A 25,991-nucleotide genomic window follows, 5' to 3' on the forward strand; every position below is an offset into this window, starting at 1 on the left:
ATTTCTTGAGTGTCATTGTATATGTGAGTAGCACGGGTCTTTGGGTTCACGCATCTGAGTTTGAGTTCACGCATCTGAGTTCTAGGCCCTCTCACTGCCTATTGGAATTGTGACCATGACACACATGACTTTTAACCCCTTTAGGTCTCTGTTTTCTAAAATGAACGAGGGCTGAGAAAATATGCCCCTCAGAGTTTTGAGAATCAATTGAGTGTATTGTAAAAGTATGTTATATAGTGTTTAAAACTGGGAACATAGGCCAGGCACAGTGGCTCACGCCTGTAATCCCAGCACTTTGGGAGGCTGAGGTGGGTGGATCATGAGGTCAGGAGATCGAGACCATCCTGGCTAGCATGGTGAAACCCTGTCTCTACTAAAAATATAAAAATTAGCTGGGCATGGTGGCGGGCGCCTGTGGTCCCAGCTGCTTGGGAGGCTGAGGCAGGAGAATGGCATGAACCCAGGAGGCAGAGCTTGCAGTGAACTGAGATGGCGCCACTGCACTCCAGCCTGGGCGACAGAGCGAGACTTAGTCTCAAAAAACAAAACAAAACAAAACAAAACCTGAACATATATGTAGCCCATGTCAGCTGTTTTTACTATCTTGTGAAATCCTCATAACACTCTTAAATGTAGATATTGTGTTCCATTTGGAAATGAAAAAGCACTGTCATCTCAGCAAGGTTAAAAGATCAGGTGGCCTGTCTAAGGTCCTGTTGCCAAAATGGCAGTGCTGGTGCTTAAGTATACTGTATACTTTTTAAAACTTTAACTTAAATGTACATTAATACCAGTATCACTTAAATAGAAGGTAAAAAAAAATTCAATAAAGTCTGTTTTTTATTACTTGCTTCAAGGTTCTGAGCCTGAGGCCTGTCTCCTTTTGTCAGAATAGGAGATAAACAAGAGTTAAGGGTAGTATTAAAAATGTACAGTCAGGCCGAGACAGGCGGATCACCTGAGGTCAGGAGTTCAAGACCAGCTTGGCCAACATGGTAAAACCTTGTTTCTACTAAAAATGCAAAAATTAGCCAGGTGTGGTGGTGGGCGCCTGTAATCCCAGCTACTCCGGAGGCTGAGACAGGAGAATCACTTAAACCCAGGAGATGGAGATTGCGGTGAGCTGAGATCACGCCACTGTACTCCAGTCTGGGTGACAAAGTGAGATTCCATCTCAAAAAAACAAAAACATACAGTCACTAAACTGAAACTTTTGAAGGTAATATGAAAAATTGGGGGAAAAGCATGGAAAAGGAAATACCTTTATCAGGGTTTTAAAAAGTGATGGCACTATACCACTTAAAATCAAATTCTGGGCTGGGCATGGTGGCTCACACCTGTAATCCTGGCACTTTGGGAGGTGGAAGCAGGCGGATTACTTGAGCTCAGGAGTTTGCAACCAGCCTGGAGAACGTGGTGAAGCATCTCTACAAAAAATACAAAAGTTAGCTGGGCGTGGTGACACGTGCCTGCAGTCTCAGATACTTAGGAGGCTGAGGTGGGCGTATCGCTTGAGCCTGGGAGGGAGCGGTTGCAGTGAGTCAAGGTTGCGTCACTGCACTCCATCCTGGGTGACGGAGTGAGACCCTGTTTCAAAAAAAAACCAAATTCTATATTTTATGGTGTTACTTTTCTACAGGTAGGAAACTACACAGCTGTTACATATTAATTTTGTGGGTTTTTTTAACTTTTCCTTTGTTTATTTGATTAGTATCTAAATATGTGTTTTTGTTTTTGTTTTTGTTTTCTAACAGGGAGAAAAATGAAAGATACTATTGTGTCCTTTTCAATGATGAACACCATTCATATGACCATGTCATATACAGCCTACAAAGAGCTCTTGACTGTGAGCTCGCAGAGGCCCAGTTGCATACCACTGCCATAGACAAAGAGGTTTGTGGTCTCCTTTTGAATTACGTTTCTGTTTTCTAAAAGCTTCCTGGCAGCCAGGTGTTGACTGAAGCCCTTGCTCAGTATTGTGTTAGGTCTGACCATCCTCTCCATTTATTCCTTACATCCTAGGGAAATTGGTTAGAGCTTCAATTTTGTGTGTGTGTGTATCATAATTTTAGGTAACTGTTTATAACTTTCATCTTTTATTTTAAATAATTAGAAAGTTACTGAATTTGGGCGGGCGTGATGGCTCACGTCTGTAATCCCAGCACTTTGAGAGGCCGAGGCGGGCGGATCAGGAGGTCAGGAGATCGAGACCATCCTGGCTAACATGGTGAAATCCCGTCTCTACTAAAAATACAAAATTTAGCTGGACGTGGTGGCAGGCACCTATAGTCCCAGCTACTTGGGAGGCTGAGGCAGGAGAATGGCGTGAACCCGGGAGGTGGAGCTTGCAGTGAGCCAAGATCGTGCCACTGCACTCCAGCCTGGGCGACAGAGCGAGACTCCATCTCAAAAAAAAAAAAAAGAAAGTTACTGAATTTATTTGGCAAAGTGTAGGTAAGAATGTCATCTCAACTTTAGGCTGCTCCTATAATTATTTATTGAATGAATGAATAAGTGCATGAATTATGAAAAGTTGATCATTTCTGAGGTCTTAACATGATTTATTTAAATTATTTTTAGAGTAATATTAATTCTATAGCTCAGTTTATTTAACATCCATCTGGAGCAAAATGGGTTCTTCAGATAATATGAGTATATAAAAGGAATATCAACCTCGTCCTTGCCCTTGGGTGCAGTATAATCTAGAGTAAGAAATAGCATGGCATTAGTCATTTAATTTTTTCGTTTTTAATGTACTTTTTAAAAACACATGGTTTAATATAGAGTTAGAATAGGTGGTTAACTTTCTCTGTGTTTCGTATGTGTAGCTTATGTGATCGCAAATCATTAATGAAAGAGCAAATGAAGTGAAAAAAACAAAAGGGTGTGAACAGCTAATACTAGCTAACATTTACGAAGTATTTACATATGTCAAACATGGTATACTTTATATGTAATATCTCACTTAAGCCCTATAGCCATAAGTCAACTCTTTGAGATTGATACTGATATTATTATCTCTATTTCATAAACCTGTGTTTATACCTGGAGAACTAAGAGTATCAATATCTTGGCACACTGGTAACTCATTCTGAGTACATAAGAATTCTGGTTAGTGGCCAGGCGCGGTGGCTCACACCTGTAATCAGCCAAGGCACGCGGATCATGAGGTCAGGAGATCGAGGCCATCCTGGCTAACATGGTGAAACCGCATCTCTACTAAAAATACAAACAATTAGCCCGGCGTGGTGGCGGGCACCTATAGTCCCAGCTACTTGGGAGGCTGAGGCAGAAGAATGGAGTGAACCCAGGAGGCGGAGCTTGCAGTGAGCCGAGATCATGCCGCTGCACTCCACCCTGGGCGACAGAGCGAGACTCTGCCTCAGAAAGAAAAAAAAAAGAGTTCTGGTTAGAATGGCACTCTTGAAAGTTTAATGTTCACATGAATAGATCGTATTAAAAATGCAGATTCTAGGGGTCAGGTGCTGTGGCCCATGCCTGTACTTGTAGCACTTTGGGAGGCTGAGGTAGGAGGATCGCTTGAGGCCAGGAGTTTGAGACAGCCTGGCCAACATAGCAAGACTCTGTCTCTACAGAGAAACTGAGACAAAACAAAATGTAAATTCTTATTTGCTATGGGGTATGCAGTTCAGTTCTTCATTTCTAACAGGTTCCCAGGTGATTTCTAGTAGGTTTGCTATTGGGTATGCAGTTCTTCATTTCTAACAAGTTCCTAGGTGATTTTGATACTTCCAGTGCAAGGACCACATTTTGGTCAGCCTATGTTTTCTCCAACATTTCTCTTGTATATAAATAAGTCTCTGTTTGCTCAGAGGCTACAAAGATCAGTTATTTACTGATATGACCAGCATATAAATGTGAACTGTGTTTTCTTCTGAGTTTTGGATGACCTCATAAGTTACATATAGTCAAGTGGAGTTGATAAATGTATGTTAATCATTACCGGTCTCAGATTGACTGTGTTTCCAGATTCTTTATAATTTGATACAACTCTAAAGTATTTTAAAAAGTGTGTTCTACTCTTTGGCTGATAGATTCCTGAAATTAGGTTTATTGTAAGGAAGTGAAGAACATGAGTATGAGTGAGTTTTAAGAGGAATGGTTGAAAGCTATATTTATTTACAGTTAAGAAGATTGGGAAAAAGAGAGATAGGTAAGGCAGTCCTTAAAGAACCCAAGAAAGATGAAGATTTAGCAGGCAAAAGAAAAGGAAGAGAATAAGCATTCCTATACACCAACAGCAGGCAAGCAGAGAGCCAAATCATGAATGAACTCCCATTCACAATTGCTACAGAGAGAATAAAATACCTACGAATACAGCTAACAAGAGAAGTGAAGGACCTCTTCAAGGGGAACTACAAACCCCTGCTCAACAGGACACGAACAAATGGGAAAAAACATTCCATCTTCATAGATGGGAAGAATCACCATTGTGAAAATGACCATACTGCCCAAAGTAATTTATAAGTTCAATGTTATTCCCATTAAACTACCATTAATGTTCTTCACAGAATTAGAAAAAACTACTTAAAAATTCAAATGGAAGCAAAAAAGAGCCTAAATAGCCAATACAATCCTAAGCAAAAATGAAAAAGCTGGAGACATCATGCTACCCTACTTTATACTACTAGTCTATAGTAACCAAAACAACATGGTACTGCTACAAAAACAGACACATAGACCAATGGAACAGAATAGAGAAGTCAGAAATAAGACCACACACCTAGAACCATCTGATTATTGACAAACATGACAAAAACAAGCAATGGGGAAAGGATTCCCTATTCAATAAATGGTGCTAGGATAACTGGCTAGCCATATGCAGAAAATTGAAACTGGACCCCTTCCCTATACCTTATACAAAAATTAACTCAAGATAGATTAAAGACTTAAATGTAAAACCCCAAGCTATAAACCCTAGAAAAAAATCTAGGCAGTACCATTCGGGACATAGGCATGGGCAAAGATTTCATGACAAAAACACCAAAAGCAATTGCAACAAAAGCAAAAATTGACAAATGGGTCTAATTAAACCAAACAGCTTCTGCACGGCAAAAGAAACTATCATCAGAGTGAACAACCTACAGAATAAGAGAACATTTTTGCAATCTGTCCATCTGATGAAGGTTTATTACCCAGTCTACAAGGAACTTAAACAAATTTGCGAGAAAAAAACCTACAGCCTCACCAAAAAGTAGGCAAAAGACATGAACAGACACTTCTCAAAAGAAGACATACATGCAGGCAGCAAACATGAATAAAAGCTCAACATCATAGATCATTAGAGAAATGCAGCCATAAAAAGGAACAAGATCATGTCTTTTGCAGGGCTGTGGATGGAGCTGGAAGCCGTTATCCTCAGCAAACTAACTCAGGAAAAGTAAACCAAACATGCATGCTCTCACTTACAGTGGAGCTGAATGATGAGAACACATGGCCACTTGATGGGGAGCAACACACACTGGGGCCTGTCAGGGAGATTGAGGCGGGAGAGAGTATCAGGAAGAACTGCTAATGGATCCTGGACTTAATACCTAGGTGATGGGTTGATCTCTGCAGCAGACAACCATGGCACATGTTTACCTACGTAACAAACCTGCACACCCTGCACATGGACCCTGGAAATTAAAAGTTGAAGAAAAAAAGGTAAGGAAGAGAATAGGAAAGGAGAACCAATCAGAGGAAGAAAGAGAAAAGTGGGCAAAGAAAGAAAAGGCAAAAACAATAGAGATAGGAAAAGAAGACAGAAAATAATAGAAGAAAGTGAAATGGGGTATTTAGCAAACATTTTTTAGTCCTTCAGAATGATACCGGGTTTAGTCAGATGTCAATACCTGTATCACTATTGCTACGCTGTAGTTATAGGTCATAGAAGGAACTTTAAAGGTTAATCAGGCTTATGATTTTCAATTACAGTACTAGTTGTACAAAGTAAAATCTACTTGGGATGTTAGATTTTCACAACAATTATTAAATATATATTTATACCCTGTCTCATTCAGAAAACACTAGCTGGCTGTAATCACAAAGACCTTAAAAGACCATCTTTAAATATCCTTCTTAGGAGAAAAATGGAGCCTTTTGTTTTTCCCCTGGTAGGACCCTGTTTGATGGTAAAGTTGTAAGATAGGGCCGGGTGTGGTGGCTCACGCTTGTAATTCCAATACTTGGGGAGGCTTAGGCAGGCTGATCACCTGAGGTCAGGAGACTAGTCTTGCCAACATGGTGAAACACCATCTCTACTAAAAATACAAAATTAGCCGGGCGTAGTGGCACATGCCTGTAATCCCAGCTACTCAGGAGGCTGAGGCAGGAGAATTGCTTGAACCTGGGAGGGGGAGGTTGCAGTAAACTGAGATTGCACCACTGCACTCCAGCCTGGGCAACAGAGCGAGATTCTGTCTCAAAAAAAAAAAAAAGATGTAAGATAGGAAATAGTGAAAAACCAGTGAAATTGGCCGTCCTTATATTGAGAGCACAATATCGCTGGTCCTCTAACTTGTGCTTTTAGCACTTAGAAAGTTTGTTTCTCTGACTGCTTTGCTTGTTGGACAACTCTCATTCTTAGAAAACTTTTTTTCCTGTTTTCAGCCAAAATCTGTCTCCATGTGTTTTCCGACTAATTTCTTATAGAACAAACCAGAAAAGCTCTTTCTTTTGCTTTCAGATGACAACCCATCGAATAGTTTTAAAAAACTGTTATGTTTGTTCTGTTTTCTTCAGCTGTCCTATGATAATAACCTCATACTGATCAAACTCTATTTCCTTCTCTCAACCTCCTCCCCCGGGGAAATAATAGTTTATCAAAGATTTTCTTAAAATGTATAAAACAGTCTGTTTTACAAACCCTTAAAGATACACACTCTAAGTGAGTTCACTAAACATTTATTAAAGCTCTTTGAGGAAATACCAAGATGAATTAGATAGAATCTGCCTTCAAAGAATTATTCTCTACTGTTCTTATGAAAGAAACAGTCATTCAAAGGCCGGGCACGGTGGCCCACACCTGTAATCCCAGCAGTTTTTGGGAGGCTGAGCGGGCGGATCTCCTGAGGTCAGGAGTTCTTGACCAGCCTGACCAACATGGAGAAACCCTGTCTCTACTAGAAATACAAAATTAGCCAGGTGTGGTGGTGCATGCCTGTAATTCCAGCGACTGGGGAGACTGAGGCGGGAGAATCACTTGAACCCAGGAGGTGGATGTTGCAGTGAGCCGAGATCATTCCATTGCACTCCAGCCTGGGCAACAATGAACAAAATTCCATCTCAAAAAATATTAATAAAAGAAAGAAACAGGCATTCAAGAAAAAATTTAAAGATGTAATGGTGCTCTTTTTAAGTTCATATTTTTAAAAAAATAATTTTTTTTTTAAGAGACAGGGTCTCACTATGTTGCCCACACTTGTCTTGAACTCCTGGGCTCAGGTGATTTGCCCGCCTTGGCCTTCCAAAGTGCTGGGATTACAGGTGTGAGCCACTGCACCCGGCTCCTTGGTCACATTTTTGCCGTCTTATGTACAAGGTTAATATTGCAGATTATAAGAGAAAATCTTGGTAGATAATAAGGTCTATTATTGTGGTAGGATTACTGTGAGCTGTCATGATCTTAGGACTCTGAAAAGATACATACCGGTAGGATAAACCGGTGTCCCAGGAGAATTGACTTGCGAAAGCATGGGGCTGTGCTTTGTCGGTTTTCATATGGAATGGAAAGATCTGTGTCTCCCAGTGTTTGCCCTATCTCCTCCTAGCATTTCTTCCTGTTACTGCTCTCCTCTGCAGTCAAAGTGGAGAAGGCCTGTAGCTACAGCTAATCTATCTACTGATAGGTTGTCTTGTTTTGGGATCCCAAGGCTCCATAAGGTGATGGTGATTGCAAGAAAAGCTTTTTAATAAATGATTATTCAAAAAGTAAAATAGGACATGAGATAATGTTGTACATCCAATTAAGGTGAAAAATGTACTCTTTGGCTAGAAGAAACTGTGTTGCAGGTAGTCTGTTTTATAAATCCTTAAAGATACACACTTGTAGTTCTGTGCTTTCAGCTATAGTGTGAGGATAAAGGTAACCTATTAGAAATACTTGGAAAGAATTTTTTTTTTTTTCGGAGTAGACATGCCAACCCAAGCCTAGGAAATCAGAATTGGGAGTGTGGGGAAGAGAATAGGAAATAAATGCCTGTCTCTTTTGAAAACACTGCCTCCCTTCAGTTGATCTACTCCCACCTGTGTATTTTTTGATCATTAAGAAAGGTTATTTTTGTTGGATTCCTGCAGTCCCAGCTACTTAGGAGGCTGAGCCTGGGAGTTCAAGGCTGTAGTGAGCTTTGATCACACCACTGCCTTCCAGCCTGAACAACAGAGTGAGACCCCATCTCCAGTCAATCAGTAAAATTTTTAATGGTGGTAAAATCTACATAACATAAAATTTATCATTTTAATCTTTTTCTAGATGTACCATATACCAGTAATAACTATCTTGTCATGCAACAGATCTCTAGAACTTTTCTGTCTTGCAAAACTGAAACTTTATATCCATTGAACAATTCCCCCTTTTCCCCTCCCTCTATCCCCTGGCAACCACCAATTCTACTTTCTAAGAGCTTGACTATTTTAGATATCTCATACAAGTGGTATCATGCAGTATTTGTCTGTTTGTGACTGGTTTATTTCACTTAACATATATGTCCTCAAAGTTTATCCATATTTTATCAACTATATGACATGTATATGTATATGGTATATGTGGTGTGTGTGTATATATATGTATATATGTGTATACACATATATGTACAGTATTGTACTGTATAAAGTATATATACACACACACACACACCATATTTTGTTTGCCTGTTCATCTTGTCAGTGGACACTTGGGTTTCTTCCACCTTCTGCTATTGTGAATAATGCTCTTATGAACATGGATCCACAAAAGTCCATTCAAGTCTTTGCTTTCAGTTCTTTTGGGTACATGCCCACAAGTGGAATTGCTGGATCATATGGGAATTCTATTTCTAATTTCTTGAGGAACCACCATATTGTTTTCTGTAGCAGCTGCTCCATTTTGTGTATTCTCCAACAATACACAAGGGCTTCTCCACATCCTTGTCAATACTTTTTTCCCTAGGTTATTGGGGTACAGGTGGTATTTGGTTATATGAGCAAGTTCTTTAGTGGTGATTTGTGAGATTTTTGATGCACCCATCACCCCAGCAGTATACACTGCATCCTATTTGTAGTCTTTTGTCCCTCTTCCCCCACCCACCCTTCCCTCAAAGTACCCAAAGTCCATTGTATCATTCTTATGCCTTTGCGTCCTCATAGCTTAGCTCCCACATATCAGTGAGAACATATAATGTCTGGTTTTCCATTCCTGATTTACTTCACTTAGAATAATAGTCTCCAGTCTCACCCAGGTTGCTGCAAATGCCGTTAATTCATTCCTTTTTTATGGCTGAGTAGTATTCCATCCTCTGTGTGTGTGTGTGTGTGTGTGTGTGTGTGTGTGTGTGTATGTGTGTGTATACGTGTGTGTATATATATACATATATGTGTGTTTGTGTGTGTATGTATGTGTATGTGTATATATGTGTGTATATATAGATATGTCACAGTTTATCCACTCTTTGATGGGCATTTGAGTTGGTGCCATGATTTTGCAATTGCGAATTGTAACTGCTAAAAATGTGTGTGCAAGTATCTTTTTCATATAATGACTTCTTTTCCTCTGGAAAGATGGTGGGACTGAGTATTTGGGGTGTCTCCCAGGTCCTGCAGGAGCAGTCCCCTGCTTCAGAAGGTCTGTGGGTCCTCTTTGGATTCCTGGTTTGTTCTTGCAGTCGTTCTGAAGCTAAAATTCATGATGTGAGCCTCTGTGTGCTCCTCCGTCCATCTGAGTCGGAGCTCCAATCTAGTCCTGCCTCCCATCCACCATGTCAGCAAACTCCCTTGTTATTTTTTGATAGCAGCCAAAAAATGTGGATATGAGGTGGTTTTCCTCCCCCCGTTTATTGAGATCCAGTGCTTTAGGTTAATTGCCAGCATCACATACATATAAGCTGATTGAGCTCAAGTTTATATAACTATTCTTGTCTTATCTGTTCTTTCAACAATCTCTTATGGCCTGGCTTTTTGTGCATTTTTTTCTTCTGTAATGGCAACCTTACTGGTGTAATTAGTAGTCCAAATATATTTGGATAGTTCTTATGCTTATGTACTAAGGAGCTAAAGAGGGAATATTACAAGATGGTTAGAAGTGCACACTCTGGAGATGAAATGCTTGTCATGGATCTCTGAATCTGTCACTTGCTAACTTTCTGATTTGGGGACAAATTAACTTCTGTCTGTCTTATTTTTCTTTTTATCATCTGTAAATGGGGTATACCTTCTTCATAGGGTCATTGTAAAGGTTAAATGAGGAAGACAGTGCTTCCTGACTTTTTTCACATGACACACGTAGAAAATGATAAATTTTTACAGGTGAATAAAAGAATACGCTACAAGGAAATCCTACATAGACCTTGCGTGAGCGCCTCCAGGACTGGTGGAATCAGTAGTCCAGCTATACTTCCAGGTCGTTAATGGGCCACAAGTATATTATAGGATACGTGTTGAAGAACTGTGAATTCATTCTTGAAAAATATTTTAAACACACAGCAGAAGTTTAGAAAGCCTGAGTCATTGTTTCATACAAGTAGAGAGGACACTTCAGTAACTAAAGAACTACCATTCTTGCCAGGCAAGAAACTCAGCATCTTAAATTATAGAATGTCTCTCCTAGATATATTAAAGTTTTCAAGCTTCATAAAGGTGTTAAACATTTGCATCTGTCTTTCAGGTATTGTTTCAATATCTTACAACGTTTAGTTGACACGTGATTAGTAATTAAGAGCTCATTAAGTCTTTGGGCTACATATTGCTTATTGATTGTGGTTATCATTTCATTACCTCATTGTCACTTTTGTCTATAATTAGGGTCGTCGGGCTGTTAAAGCGGGTGCTTATGCTGCTTGCCAGGAAGCAAAGGAAGATATAAAGGTAACTTTCTGAATTCGGGGGAAAAAGAGAAGTTAAAGACAAATGTACATTACAAGAGCCCAAGTAGAATAATTTGAGTGATGATGTTGTTGAAGTGGTTTGGGGCACCTACATGCAGAGATTTGGAACTGGCAGGGTTATGTGATTTCTTTTTTTAAAGTATAAATGCCTTAACTAAAAGCAAATTTTAAATGCTATTTTTTTGGTTTGTTCCCTTCATTTGTAGAGTCATTCAGAAAATGTCTCTCAACATCCACTTCATGTAGAAGTATTACACTCAGAGATTATGGCTCATCAGAAATTTGCTTTGCGTCTTGGTTCCTGGATGAACAAAATTATGAGCTATTCAAGTAAGCATACCTCCTGTTTTTCTTGTTTCTGATAAAATACTGTGTTTTTTATAGTCACAAATTTTAAAATGTCATCGAGTATGAAATACAGTTTTTCTTTTTTTTTTTTGGTTTATACACTTTGATTAATTTTCAGGGTTGCATTTCAAATGCATAATATCTTAAGATATTATTTCAAGTGCATAGTATCAAATAATACCTTTTTGTTGACTGTTGAGTCTTTGATGTTGACAGAATTATTCTTTACATCAAATGTGGGAGGATTAATGTTAGTCTTTTCACATGTTATAGGAAATGTATTTTTAGGATAAATATTATAAGAATGAAAATTATGGCTGAGTGCAGTGGCTTGTGTCAGTAATCCCAGCACTGTGAGAGGCTGAGGCGGGAGGATCACCTGAGCCCAGGAGTTCAAGACCAACCTGGGCAACAGAGTGAGATTCATCTCTATGTAAAAAGAAAAAGAATACAAGTTGTGTAATTGTGTGACCTCTTTTGTTTGTAGGTGACTTTAGGCAGATCTTTTGCCAAGCATGCCTTAGAGAAGAACCTGACTCGGAGAATCCCTGTCTCATAAGCAGGTTAATGCTTTGGGATGCAAAGCTTTATAAAGGTAAGTAGACATTTGCTTATGCTTTTTGTCAGGAAGCAAAGGAAGATTATGATCTTAAAGTGGAGCTGTAATATCTTTTGTTTATTAAATTAGTTATTAAATCTGTGATCTTGATTGATAAGGTATTACATGTGAGTATCAAGTTTAACCAGTCAGTATGTATTCTTTGGTGTTAAAACGCAGGGATGTTATCTTTTAATTATAGAGTCTTTTCATTTAGTGAGAGCCAGTCAAAAAGAGTATATACATATATATATATACACACACACACACACACACACATACATGTATCTATAAATTCAGGTAGTAATGCCATTGTTGAGTGGCAAAAAAAAAGTTCTTTTCCCTGTAAAAATCTAAATGAAGAACAAAGTGTAAAAGTCAAGAGAAAGGCTAAAAGCATGGAGAAGGAAAAGTTCAGAGTAAGAGTACTTTTGAGTGAAATAGAAAAAGAATGAAAAGGTTGAGAGAGAATCAATTGAAGTGTAAGATGAAGTGGTGGGAGGGGTACAGAAAAAAAGGGAAAAGGCAATATATGTGTGTATTTTAAATTCTAGTTATTAAATATTAATACAATAAATACTGTTTATATTTGAGGTCTGTTTGCATGTGAAATAATTTTATAATATTCTGCCACTCTAATAGATGGAATGTTTTTGGTTTTTGCCTTGGTGATTCCCCTCATTCCCCCACCCTCCCCAAAATAATCTATAGGTGCCCGTAAGATCCTTCATGAATTGATCTTCAGCAGTTTTTTTATGGAGATGGAATACAAAAAACTCTTTGCTATGGAATTTGTGAAGGTAATTATTTATAAATTAGATATCAATAAATACAAATAGGCAGTTTTTATAAATGAATTAATAGAAACAGATAATTATGAATCCAAAATTAAATGTTATGATTCATTTCTTTATCAAAAGTTCATTCTTGGCCCTGAGGGTTGACTCACCCCTGTAATCCCAGCACTTTGGGAGGCGGAGGTGGGTGGATCATTTAAAGTCAGGAGCTCGAGACCAGCCTGGCCAACATGGTGAAACCCCATCTCTACTAAAAATACAGAAATTAGCTGGGCATGGTGGCGGGTGCCTGTAGCCCCAGCTACTCAGGAGGCTGAGGCAGGAAAATCGCTTGAACCCTGGAGATGGAGGTTGCCGTGAGGCAAGATTGCGCCACCACACCCTAGTCTGGGCAACAGAGTGAGACTCCTATCTCAAAAAAAAAAAAAGTTCGTCCTCATACATTACATAAATATTTTCACAAGTGTCATTTGCTTGTATAGAAACAGCGCTCTTAGAGAAGAGATAGGTGGAAAATGACCTACTGACCCAGAGCAAAGGGAGATTATCACATTCACATATGCATTCAGTCTTCCTAGTCATTTATTTGCCTGTTTGTAAAATTACAATAAGAATAGAAGTAACTAACTGATAAAGGATAGCAGGAAAGAAGAACAGATGTGTATGCTAAAGTGGGGTGCAGAAATTAGGTGGCCAAGGGTTCTACTTAATTGTTGGAAGCTAAAATGTGAGGCTAAAATTTACAGCTTTTTAATGTTTTATTAATCTATCATATATCTCTTACCTTACTGTGTCTTTTTGTCTATCAACCAAATTAGATTGCAAGGTTATACATATCAGGGACTCCTTTGAATCTTTTATTTTGCCTTATATAAAGGTATCCAGTAATACTTGTTGATTTCATCTGATTTTGAGTTGCAGTCAATTCTGTAAGACTTAAGATAGATATAGGACCCAAGATGGAATTGGAAGCAGAGAAAGAAATAATGATTGTTGTAAGCAAATGACACTGTGGGATAAGATACCTGCATTCCCTGGATTTTATATGCAGACTTACAAGTAACTAAGACATTTGTTGTATGTCTTATCCTTCATCAGTGATGGCAACTTAAGATGTTCTCTTCTAAAACTCTTTAGATATAGAATATTGGACCATATGTGTGATCTGAAATGAAATTTTGTTTTCTTATACAAAAGCTAATCTTCCTACTTAGATGATTTTTTTTGTACACCATGGTTACCCCTTAAACTTTGTAGGAATTTTGGAGGGTAAAATATCCAACTTAAAATAGGTTAAGTATCCAACTTTGTGCCTTGCACATAATAGATGCCTGTTATGTGACTGAATGTATTACCATTTTTGTTCTCCCAGTTTATCAGAGTTGTTTTGCAGCTGTTATGTACCAGTATGGGAAAGAAGTTATTTGCAGCCAGCATCCATTCTGTTTAAGGGTGGATTCAATCTGATTGGTTGGTTTTTCTGGGTCATATCAGTTGTTAAATACTTTGAATATATTCCCTGCCCAATACCATTAGAGTAGAAGCTGCTAAAGGTTGCCCCAGATTCTGTTTGGAGAAAGGATAAACTATACCATTGCAGTCCTCTGTTTTTTTGTTTTTTTTTTTAACCTGTATGTATGTTTTAATAGTTTCCACTTCTATCTCTGCTAAATTGAGTAGGTGAATTTTTACTTGATTTGTTGTTTGTTATTCTCCTTCTAAGATATTTTTGTTGATCATAATATCTTGCCTTAATAAATAGGAATTATCTTACTTGACATTTTATGGATAGAAACTTGCAGCAGTTATTAAAATTGGGATTTTTTAAAGGTCTTTAGTAGTGATTTATAATTGATTCTCTACTTATATATTTCAGTATTATAAACAACTACAAAAAGAATATATCAGTGATGATCATGACAGAAGTATCTCTATAACTGCACTTTCAGTTCAGATGTTTACTGTTCCTACTCTGGTATGTATTGATTATATTCCTTTTCAATCTTTCTAAGTAAAACTTGTTTTGCTTTGTAAGAATTCTACTTAATGTTGAATCAAATTAAAACAATGTTAGAATCAGTAAGTTGGGCTATGTGAATACTTTAGTGCTACCCAAGGACTAGTTAAGTAGGCGCTGCCTTGGTTCAGATGTCCTCATCAATGCAGATGACACCTAGAACTGGTTTCTTACTTTCTAGAGTAACTTACAAACCCTGCCTTTTCAAACCAAAAATATTTTATTTTTAAGTTATTGTTTGTAGGCAGATAGAGTAAGATAAAACTAAGAAGCGGGAGAGTGTGCCTGTCAAGCATTTGGGAGAGATGGTGCTACATAGGCCTGGGAGTAGAGTGGAAGATTCTGCTTCCTTTGTATACTACTACTTTTCTTTGTTTTTTGTTTTTTGGTTTTTGAGACAGAGTCTTGCTGGATTGCCCTGGCTGGAGTGCAGTGGGACGACCTCGGCTCACTGCAGCCTCTGCTTCCCGGGTTCAAGCGATTCTCATGCCTTAGCCACCCAAGTAGCTGGGATTATGGGCATGCACCACCATGCCTGGCTAATTTTTGTATTTTTAATAGAGACGGGGTTTCACCATGTTGGCCAGGCTGGTCTCAAACTCCCGACCTCAGGTTCTGCCAGCCTTAGCCTCTCAAAGTGCTGGGATTACAGGTGTGAGCCACCGCGCCCAGCCCTACTTCTTTTCTTGTTTGGAATTAGATAGTTAACCAAACTTGGTTAATTGTTTCTAGTTTACTTTTTCAAAAGGATGGGGAGGAGAATTTAGATTGGGGTAAGGAGGAGATTTCAAAATAGATCGTAGTGTGCTAGAAGTCATGAAATACATCTTTGTTGTACTTTGCTCATCATGTGATTTTTTTTTTTTTTTTGAGACAGAGTCTCGCTCTGTCACTCAGGCTGGAGTGTATTAGCACAATCTCGGCTCACCGCAACCTCTGCCTCCTGGTTCAAGCGATTCTCCTGCCTCAGCCTCCTGAATAGCTGAGATTACAGGCATTGCCACCACACCCAGATAATTTTTGTATTTTTTGTGGAGAAGGGGTTTTGCCATGTTGACCAGGGTGGTCTCGAACTCCTGACCTCAGGTGATCCGCCTGCCTCGGCCTCCCAAAATCCTGGGATTACAGGCATGAGCCACCACACCTGGCTTCATTGTGTGATTACTGATGATAAACGTTTATCTAGATAACCTGTCTAATGGGTTTGGGGTATCCAAATAGGTGTTGTCTGGTTACCGAGGAGTAGGGAATTTTTTTCTTTTAGAAAATAACTTCTTAGTAGTTGCTATTCAGTGCAACTAAGGACTGTGTTTAACATTCAATAACAAATATTTATTTAAAATAACTTATGGACTAACCAAATGAATGAATAAATTAAGTCCATACCACAGTGAGTTAATGCTAAAGAAAATATTCTTGAAATATTCTGCAGGCTCGACATCTTATTGAAGAGCAGAATGTTATCTCTGTCATTACTGAAACTCTGCTAGAAGTTTTACCTGAGTACTTGGACAGGAACAATAAATTCAACTTCCAGGGTTACAGCCAGGACAAACTGGGAAGAGTATATGCAGTAATATGTGACCTCAAGTAAGTTGTTCAAGTCAAAAGGTGAGGGCACCTGTTAAACTCAGTGTGCTTATTTGCTCTGTCTTATAAGTAATCCTGTGATCATTTTGGTTATCTAGAATTCTCTTTATAATGATGGCAAGTACAAAGAACTGTTACTACCTTGCATTAATAAATGTCTTCAGTGAAGTCTTCTTATTGAGTTGTAAAACCTGGTTAATAAAGACACTATTGAGGAGAGGCCTGTTACAAGAACTTAGGGTCGTCTGGGGTCACTAAATGCATTCGCGTTGTAATTACCATACTTTTCACTCACTTCCACTCACACACTTTGGTTCTGTCCTTCCTATATAGTCTCTTTGTGCATAGTTTCAGATAATCTATTGATGTAAATATCTTTCTTTTCTTTTTTCTTTTTTTTTTTTTTTTTGAGACAGGGTCTCGCTCTGTTGCCCAAGCTGGAGTGCAGTGATGCAAACATGGCTCACTGAAGCCTCGACCTCCTGGGCTCAAGTGATCCTCCTGCCTTAGCCTCCCATGTAGCTGGGACCGTAGGCATGTGCCACACACCTGGCTAATTTTTTATTGTTTTGTAGAGACAGAGTCTCGCCTTTTGTTGCCCAGGCTGATTTCGAACTCCTGGGCTCAAGCAATCCTTCTGCTTTGGCCTCCCATAATGTTGGGATTACAGGCATGAGCTACTGTGCCTGGCTATTAACTTTTTTTTAACTCCCTTTTTGCTGTACTGTTGATCCTCCATATCTATGGGTTCCACATCTGTGGGTTCAACCAACCACAGATTGAAAATACTCCACTTTTTAGTCCCAGCTACTTGGGAGGCTGAGGCAGGAGAATGGCGTAAACCCAGGAGGCGGAGCTTGCAGTGAGCCGAGATCGCGCCACTGCACTCCAGCCTGGGTGACAGAGCCAGACTCCGTCTCAAAAAAAAAAAAAAAAGAAAATACTCCACTTTTTAAAAATTGCTGGAAGGCTGAGGCAGAAGGATCACTTGAACCTTGGAGGTGGAGGTTGTTGTGAGCCAAGATTGTGCCACTGCACTCCAGCCTGGCAATGGAGCGAGACTCTATCTCAAAAAAAAAAAAAAAAAAAAAAATTGCACCTATATCAGACCAGCCTGGACAACATAGCGAGACCTTGTTTCTACAAAAATAAAAATAAAAATTAGCCAGGTATGGCAGTGTAAGCCCGTATTCCTGGCTACTCCAGATGCAGAGCCGAGAAGATCACTTGAGCCCAGGGGTTTGAGGTTGCAGTTAACTGTGATCATGCCACTGCGCTTCCAGCCTGGGCAACAGAGTGGGATCCTATCTCTAAAAAAATAAAATAAAGTTTAGTAAATTGTTATGTTTTATCTTCAGTATAAGTGGAGATGGTAGGTAAATTCAGTAGTGAATCAATATGTAGCCATTGCAATTGAAATTTGTTTCTCAGCCAAATTATGCAAAAATTACATGTTGTACAAAACAAAAACTCCTAATGGCAGTCCTTAAAGTTATTGTTAAGTCAGTGAATATAGAAAAACAAAATCTCTCCACCGTGGCTGTCATTACTGTGAAGTATTCTTATAACTGAGTTATTTTTATATCCAGTTAATGGTGCATAATCACTTGTTTTATCATATTTTATGGGTCTCTGACTATAGCTAGTCTTTATGGTGAATAGTTTAGAGCCAGCACATCCCTAAATACCCTTATAGTAGAACTTTAAGGTGTCTGGTTTGGAAGGCAACTTCAAATCTTCTGATGCTTACAATTCCTCCCCTATATCCCAACCTAAATGTAGATATCTCTAGTGACCAGGGGAAGGGAAAATTAACACCTGTTCTGCAGGTACTGTGTAATTCGCTTTCATAAGAATCCTGTGAAATTTATTGGTAACTGCTATGTGCCAAGGAGCTTTGCTTATTTTACCTGATTATATTCTTGCACCATTCTTAGAAGGTACTTGATATAATCTTACCTTGTAGATTGTAAATATTTGCCTAAGTTCACAAAGCTAGTAAGTGGCAGAACTGAGATTTTATTATAAACACCATTTATCTGTAAAACTCATGTTCCTTCTACTATGTCATGTAGCCTCACAGGATACATAAACAGCAACACAAAACCTGCTCTGAAACCTGGCCTAACACACCAATCACAAAAACTCTTTATTTAGCAAATAATTCATATTCACTGTTTTCTCAGTCTCTCATTTTAGAAATTCTGTAGTAACATCTTACTCTTTCCTTGCATGCTTATTTACTAATTTCCCCTGAAACCTTGTTTTTAAATTAGTTAGAAATAACCACACTTAATGTATTTTCTTCCCAGGATAAAGTCTAAATTCTGTCAGAATTTGTAGGTCTTCATAGTTTAGCTTTGTGTTTATCTGACTGTACCTCAGCATGAAATAAGTTTGTTGGTACTAGTAGGTACTCTGTTCAGCCTGCCTTAGGAAATTTTCATTCTCTCAAAGCAGCACATTCCAACTTTGGATAGCTTTTTCCAACTATTAGAAAGTTTCCTATTGTATATTGAACTCTTGTCTTTTTTTGTAGCTTTTATTTTCTGGTTCTAGTTCTCTCTTTGTCCATTCAGAACAACTTCGATTCTCATTTAACTTGAAGAAGTGTTTAAAGGCAGCAGTCATGTCTGCCAGGTCTTTTCTGCATTGAGTTGCATTTATTTCTTAACTGGTCCCGTTTCATGTTGGTTAAAATTCCTTCTGAATCATTGTCCTTCTGTACTGAACCTGTTTCTGGTGCATGTATACCGTTTATGTGTGAAGAAATGAACACAGTTCTCCAACTGAGATCTGCCTGGTAAAACATAGAAGGGAGGGATTACCTCTCTTATTCTAAAAAATGTATGTCTATTACTTTAGTTTTGTCAGTTGCTCTTTGGGAGGTATCTCATGGGGTACTTTATTTCTCAGTTGCTAATTTATTGTGGAAATGCAACTTAGAAAAGAGTTGAACCTTGGTTCTATTGAGGAGAAAAATATTGTTTATTACTCCAACCTGTTCCTTTGTTCCATTTCCGGAAAGTATAGCACATTCTCAAACCAAATCACTCCCTTAATGTCTCACCCTGTCCACACTTTCTCCCTCTTTTCCCATTGCTTTTGCCACCTATTTTTATCTACAAACTTCTTTTCCTTCCCTTCCTTACCCTTTTGTTTGTTCCAGTTCCTCATATCTTCTTGATAAGTCATTTGTAGAAGTCACTCATGAGCTATGTGAGATGGCTAGAAACCAAAAATAAATTCTGTTCTAGATCAGTGCTTCTCAGATTTTAATGTGAATGCAAATCATCTGGGAGCTGCTTTTTTTTTTTTTTTTTTTAATTTAACTTTTATTTTGAGTTCAGGGGTACATGTGCAGGCTTGCTACATAGGTAAACTTGTGTCATGGCGGGTTGTTGTTAAGATTATTTTGTCACCCAAGTATTAAGCCTAGTACCCATTAGTTATTTTTCCAGATCCTTTCCCTCCTCCCAACCTCAGTCCTCTGATAGACCCCAGTGTGTGTTGTTCCCCTCTATGCATCCATGCGTTCTCATCATTTAGTTCCCACTTGTAAGTGAGAACATGTGGTATTTGGTTTTCTGTTTCTGCATTGTTTTGCTACGGATAATGGCCTCCAGCTCCATCCACGTTCCCAGAAAAGATGTGATCTCATTCTTTTTCCGGCTGCATAGTATTCCATGGTGTATATGTACCACATTTTCTTTATCCAGTCTATCACTGATGGGCATTTAGGTTGATTCTATGTCTTTGCTATTGTGAATACTGCAATGAATGTATGTGTGCATGTGTCTTTATAATAGAACAATTTATATTCCTTTGGGTGAATACCCAGTAATGGAATTGCCGGGTTGAATGATATTTCTGTTTTTAGATCTTCAAGGAATTGTCACACTGTATTCCATAATGCTTGAATTAATTTATGCTCCCACCAACAGTGTATAAGCATTCCTTTTTCCTTGCAGCCTCCCTGCATCTGTTACTTTTTACTTTTTAATAGTGGCCATTCTGACTGGTGTGAGATGGTATCTCATTGTGGTTTTGATTTGCATTTCTCCAGTGATCAGTGATGTTGAGCTTTATTTAATGTGATTGTTGGCAGCATGTATGTCTTCTTTCGAAAAGTGTCTATTCTATTCCTATCCTTTGCTCCCCCACCTTTTTTTTTTTCTTTTGAGACAGAGTCTTGCTCTGTCGCCCAGGCTGGAGTGCAGTGGCGCGATCTCCGCTCACTGCAAGCTCTGCCGCCTCCTGGGTTCACGCCATTCTCCTGCCTCAGCCTCCTTAGAAGCTGGGACTACAGGCGCCCGCCACCACACCCAGCTAATTTTTTTGTATTTTTAGTAGAGATGGGGTTTTGCCATGTTCGCCAGGATGGTTTCGATATCCTGACCTCGTGATCCTCCCGCCTCGGCCTCCCAAAGTGCTGGGATTACAGGCGTGAGCCACTGCGCCCGGCCTCCCCCGTTTTTTTGATTTTAATTTTTATTTATTTATTTATTTATTTATTTATTTATTTATTTATTTGAGACGGAGTCTCACTCTGTCGCCCAAGCTGGAGTGCAGTGGCCGGATCTCAGCTCACTGCAAGCTCCACCTCCCGGGTTCACGCCATTCTCCTGCCTCAGCCTCCCTAGTAGCTGGGACTACAGGCACCCGCCACCTCGCCCGGCTAGTTTTTTGTATTTTTTTAGTAGAGACGGGGTTTCACCATGTTAGCCAGGATGGTCTCGATCTCCTGACCTTGTGATCCGCCCGTCTCGGCCTCCCAAAGTGCTGTGCTGGGATTACAGGCTTGAGCCACCACGCCCGGCCTAATTTTTATTTTTTGAGACAGAGTCTTGCTCTGTCACCCAGGCTGGAATGCAGTAGCGCTATCTCAGCTCCCTGCAACCTCAGCCTCCTGGGTTCAAGTGATTCTCCTGCCTCAGCCTCCCGAGTAGCTGGGAATACAGGTGCACACTGCCATGCCTAGCTAATTTTTTGTATTTTAGTAGAGATATTTTAGTGGAGATGGGGTTTTACCATGTTGCCCAGGGTGATCTTGAACTCCTGAGCTCAGGCAATCTGCCCACCTTGGCCTCCCAAAGTGCTGGGATTACAGGAGTGAGCCACCACGCCCAGCCTCACTTACTAATTTTTTTTTTTTTTGTAAATTTGTTTATATTCCTTATAGATGCTGGCTGTTAGGCCTTTGTCAGATGTATAGTTTGCAAAAATTTTCTCCCATTCTATTGGTTGTCTCTTCACTGTGTTGATAGTTTCCTTTGCTGTGCAGAAGCAGATTATCTGGGGAGCTTCCTTAAATTCAGATTCTAGGGCTGATTGTGTTGACTCATGTGCTTTGGAAGGCTGAGGCGGGAGGATTACTTGAGGCCAGGAGATTGCAACCAGCCTGGGCAACATAGTGAGACTTTGTCTCTACAAAAAATAAAATTAGCCAGGTTTGGTGGCACGTGCCTGTAGTCTTGCTACTAGGGAGGCTGAGGCAGGAGGATTACTTGAGCCCGAGAGTTTGAAGTTGTGGTGAGCTATGATCGCACCATTGCACTCCAACCTGGGCAACAGAGTAAAGTCAACTTTAAAAAAATACGGGGGCAGGGGGAGGTCTGATTCAGCAGATCTGATTAGAGCCCAAGATTTTGCATCTCTAAAGAGTACTCAGGTGAGGCTGATGCTGCTGGTTAGTGGACCACACTCTGAGTAGTAGTGCTCTAGAAAGCAATGAAACATGAATGCCGTTTGTTCAGTGTGACAGATTTTAAACTTTAATCTTTTTTATCTTTTACTTTAAAGGAAAGATTTAGATGGTAATTCGTGTATTTGAATTTAATCTTTGCTAAGTTTCTTTGATGATTGTATTTTTAATGTACATTTACATATTAATGGTATCTAAAGAGTGAGAAAAATTAAACCACAATCCTATCTTTACAGTTCAAAAAAATATATTTTCTTTGTTGCTTTGTCTTTATGTACCTCCATTACTTCTTTTTCTTTTTTTTTTTTTATTTTGAGATGGAGTGTCGCTATGTCTCCCAGGCTGGAGTGCAGTGGCATGATCTCGGCTCACTGCAAGCTCGCCTCCTGGGTTCACGCCATTCTCCTGCCTCAGCCTCCCGAGTAGCTGGGACTACAGGCGCCCACCACCACACCTGGCTAATTTTTTGTGTTTTTAGTAGAGACGGGGTTTCACCGTGTTAGCCAGGATGGTCTCAATTTACTGACCTCATGATCCGCCTGCCTCGGCCTCCCAAAGTACTGGGATTACAGGCATGAGCCATACATTACTTCTTTTATATATTATTTTAGTGTTTAACATTGAATTTCTGTCTACTATATATATCTGTTTTTCCCACTATACTATGAACTTCAGGACAGCTGTGTCCATGTTTATGTTCCCAATACCTGCAATATAACAGGAATTTATTCTCATTGGTCAAGTGCAAAATAGTGTTTAATACTTGTTAATAATTACTTCCTGACAACTCATTTCATGATAAACATTGTTCCTGTTGTATATGAAACCAGTCATTGTCTTTATAGCCAAAAGAAATATTGATCATACAAATTATAGGCTAAAATGAGTTTGTTTATCTCTTGAAACTAGTACATCCTGATGTGCAAGTCAAGATGACAGGTGCTTACATCCTTCTTCCGAGTTGTGGTTTATGAAACACTGGAGGTAGAAAATCTGTTCCAAATTTCCTGAGGCTGAAAGAATTTCAGCTGGCCCTTTGGGTGATGGGTGTGCACAGTTCTAGGGAATCTGTACTGTGGTTGTCCAGAGTTAGCTGTGACAGGCTTGGTCAGTTCTAGGTTCACTTAATCAGACTAACCTCTGAAAATGTAGTGTATGAAGTCAGGTTTAGCTTGATATTTGCCTCTTCTAAAGCATTCATGTTTTACTGGTTGTATTTAAAATAAGGCAGAATAAATAATTTTAGCTCTACTCAGATCTTCTAATTATTGTGAGAAATTAGAATCCATAATTTTTATAAATCAACATTGTCTATAACCCTGAGAACCTTAAAATTATCTCAAAATAGAGAAGTGAAATCTTTCTTTCTTTCTTGAAACGATAGGTATATCCTGATCAGCAAACCCACAATATGGACAGAAAGATTAAGAATGCAGTTCCTTGAAGGTTTTCGATCTTTTTTGAAGATTCTTACCTGTATGCAGGTATGATCATTTTTCTGTACATCAGTAAGATAAATTTATTTTTAAAAATTTAACCCCAGTCTTTTGAAAGCAGATTTTGGTTTTAATACAAGAAAGAATTTAGCAAAGTAGAAACAAGATTTAAACATTGACTCATTCATCCTGTTTTGATAGATCCTTTTATACACCTTAGTTTACTGTTGCTACTTTTTTTTTTTTGAAGACAGAGTCTCGCTCTGTCGCCAGGCTGGAGTGCAGTGGCGCGATCGCGGCTCCCTGCAACCTCCGCCTTCCGAGTTCAAGTGATTCTCCTGCCTCAGCCTCCCGAGTAGCTGGGACTACAGGTGCCTGCCACCACGCCCGGCTAATTTTTGTATTTTTAGTAGAGATGGGGTTTCACCATGTTGGCCAGGATTGTCTCGATCTCTTGACCTCATGATCCATCTGCCTCTGCCTCCCAAAGTGCTGGGATTACAGGCGTGAGCCACTATGCCCGGCCTACTATTGCTACTTCTATTAATGTTTACTGAATACTTACCATGTGATAAATGTGTAGTAAGCACTTTTCATGCATGGTCTCTTTTGAGCCTTATAGCAATCTTATTAAGTAGTTACTATTAATATTCTCATTTTACATGGAAGGGTTACTTGCATGTGCAGCAAGCACAACACATTTTTTTTTGGCTCCCTCACCCTTATGGAAAGCATGCACAGTTGTTGGGTGATGAGGTTAAGGTGCCTGTTTTCATCTTGACATGTCCTAAACCTTCTGAATTCATCTACATTTAATATCTTCACTTGTTAGCTTCTAATACTTTTTTTTTTTTTTAGCTTCTAATACTGCTTTAGAATCTGACTTATGCCCTTATCAATTGACAAGAACTGTATTTAGAAAAAAATCTCAAAGGATCCATTTAGTAACCAAGCTTAGAAATAATTTGCCCAGGGTCACACAGCTAGAGATACCAGACAGACCTGTGCTTTGCAGCTAGTGTTCTAGCCCTGAGCATATATCTGTGAGCTAGGATTTGAATCCATGCATTCTGACCCAGTGTAACAACCATTTAAAAATGTTATGAATCCTGACAGTTTTATATTTTGCTAAGAGCAGAGCAAAGAGAGAGGGCTCAAATAGGTATATGTTGACCAACTTTTAATTGCAGGGTATGGAAGAAATCCGAAGACAGGTTGGGCAACACATTGAAGTGGATCCTGATTGGGAGGCTGCCATTGCTATACAGATGCAATTGAAGAATATTTTACTCATGTTCCAAGAGTGGTGTGCTTGTGATGTAAGTGAAATTTGTTAGTAGGATCAGTGCCTTTTTAAGTTCTTAGTAATTATTAATAGTATAGTTATATGTTACAGTTTCCTTGATGTAAAGTGTTTATTATTTGTAGTAGTTTTTTACATATTTGAATTTGTCTTTTTAAATTTAGGAAGAAACTGTATATACTTGAGTAGAAAATGTGCCTTATGGCAGTTTTGCTTATTTTGGGGAATAGCAGGGTTTAAATATGTGTATATATGTATTTATACACGTTTATTCCCTGGAAAATGCATATATATGCATAATAATATAATTAGAACCATATTAGACTTTTAAATACTCCAAGAATGGAGAGGGGTAGATTATTCATTCAAGAGCTTTGTTATATGTGTTCGTTTCAAAAAATAGAACTAATGTATTTCCTTAAGTAGCAATTTTAGACTATAACCATCTTTATATAATCCCACCCTAGATTCCCTTTAAGAATGATGACCTCATTTATTTATTTTCTGAGAAAATTGCCATTATCTAAGTTAAATTCCCTCATCATCTCCGGTTTCTCTGTATCTGTTACCATAACCTATTCAGTGACTAAATTTTTCTGTGTCTTCACTATTGGTCTTTTCCTTTTTGTCTCTTTCTAAGTCTAATGCCTTTACCTAGGCTGTTGGTTCTAACTTATTATTACTTTTTCCTGGAGTTAGCTTCCTGAATTATCTGGACTTGTGTTTCCTACTCTTTTAGTCAACTGTCTGTAAACACACAGGACTCCCTTATTTTTAAAAACAACGATAATATAAGCCTCCTTTCTTGCGTTTGCACCCCTGTGAACTATAGTCTCTTCTGCTTCACCACCAGCAATTGATCACAGGTTCAGAGTGGCAGCCATACTCAACAGATGTGGTAGACTTTAGTCTAGCACTGTAGCTTTTTAGTACAATCACCACAGGAAATACTGTCCAGCAAGCACAGCACGTATTTTTTGGCTTCGCTCACTTTTATGGAGGGCATGCACAATTGTTAGATGATGAAGCAAAGGTGTGTGTTTTCATCTTGACTTCTTCCAAACCTTCTGAAGTAATCTACATTTAGTATCTTCACTTGTAGCTCCTAACACTTCTTTAC

The 25,991-nt window shown here is 38.9% G+C and overlaps 1 protein-coding gene across 4 annotated transcripts in view; it reads left to right on the forward strand.

Annotated features, from left to right (window-relative positions):
- LOC105491520 (ubiquitin protein ligase E3 component n-recognin 1) overlaps positions 1-25,991 on the forward strand; it is a 155,979-nt gene that overhangs the window by 36,937 nt on the left and 93,051 nt on the right. For all 4 annotated transcript variants that reach the window (XR_011606125.1, XR_011606124.1, XM_011758032.3 and 1 more), the window contains 9 exons: positions 1,755-1,893; positions 10,996-11,058; positions 11,285-11,408; positions 11,914-12,021; positions 12,736-12,824; positions 14,698-14,796; positions 16,271-16,428; positions 23,517-23,616; positions 24,759-24,887. Coding sequence is in view for 2 of the 4 variants with exons in the window: in XM_011758032.3 (XP_011756334.2) it covers positions 1,755-1,893; positions 10,996-11,058; positions 11,285-11,408; positions 11,914-12,021; positions 12,736-12,824; positions 14,698-14,796; positions 16,271-16,428; positions 23,517-23,616; positions 24,759-24,887 (1,009 nt within the window). In the remaining 2 variants the exon portion in view is untranslated. The remainder of the gene's footprint in view (positions 1-1,754; positions 1,894-10,995; positions 11,059-11,284; positions 11,409-11,913; positions 12,022-12,735; positions 12,825-14,697; positions 14,797-16,270; positions 16,429-23,516; positions 23,617-24,758; positions 24,888-25,991) is intronic.

Source organism: Macaca nemestrina, chromosome 7, assembly GCF_043159975.1.
Source record: "Macaca nemestrina isolate mMacNem1 chromosome 7, mMacNem.hap1, whole genome shotgun sequence".
Taxonomy (NCBI): Eukaryota; Metazoa; Chordata; class Mammalia; order Primates; family Cercopithecidae; genus Macaca; species Macaca nemestrina.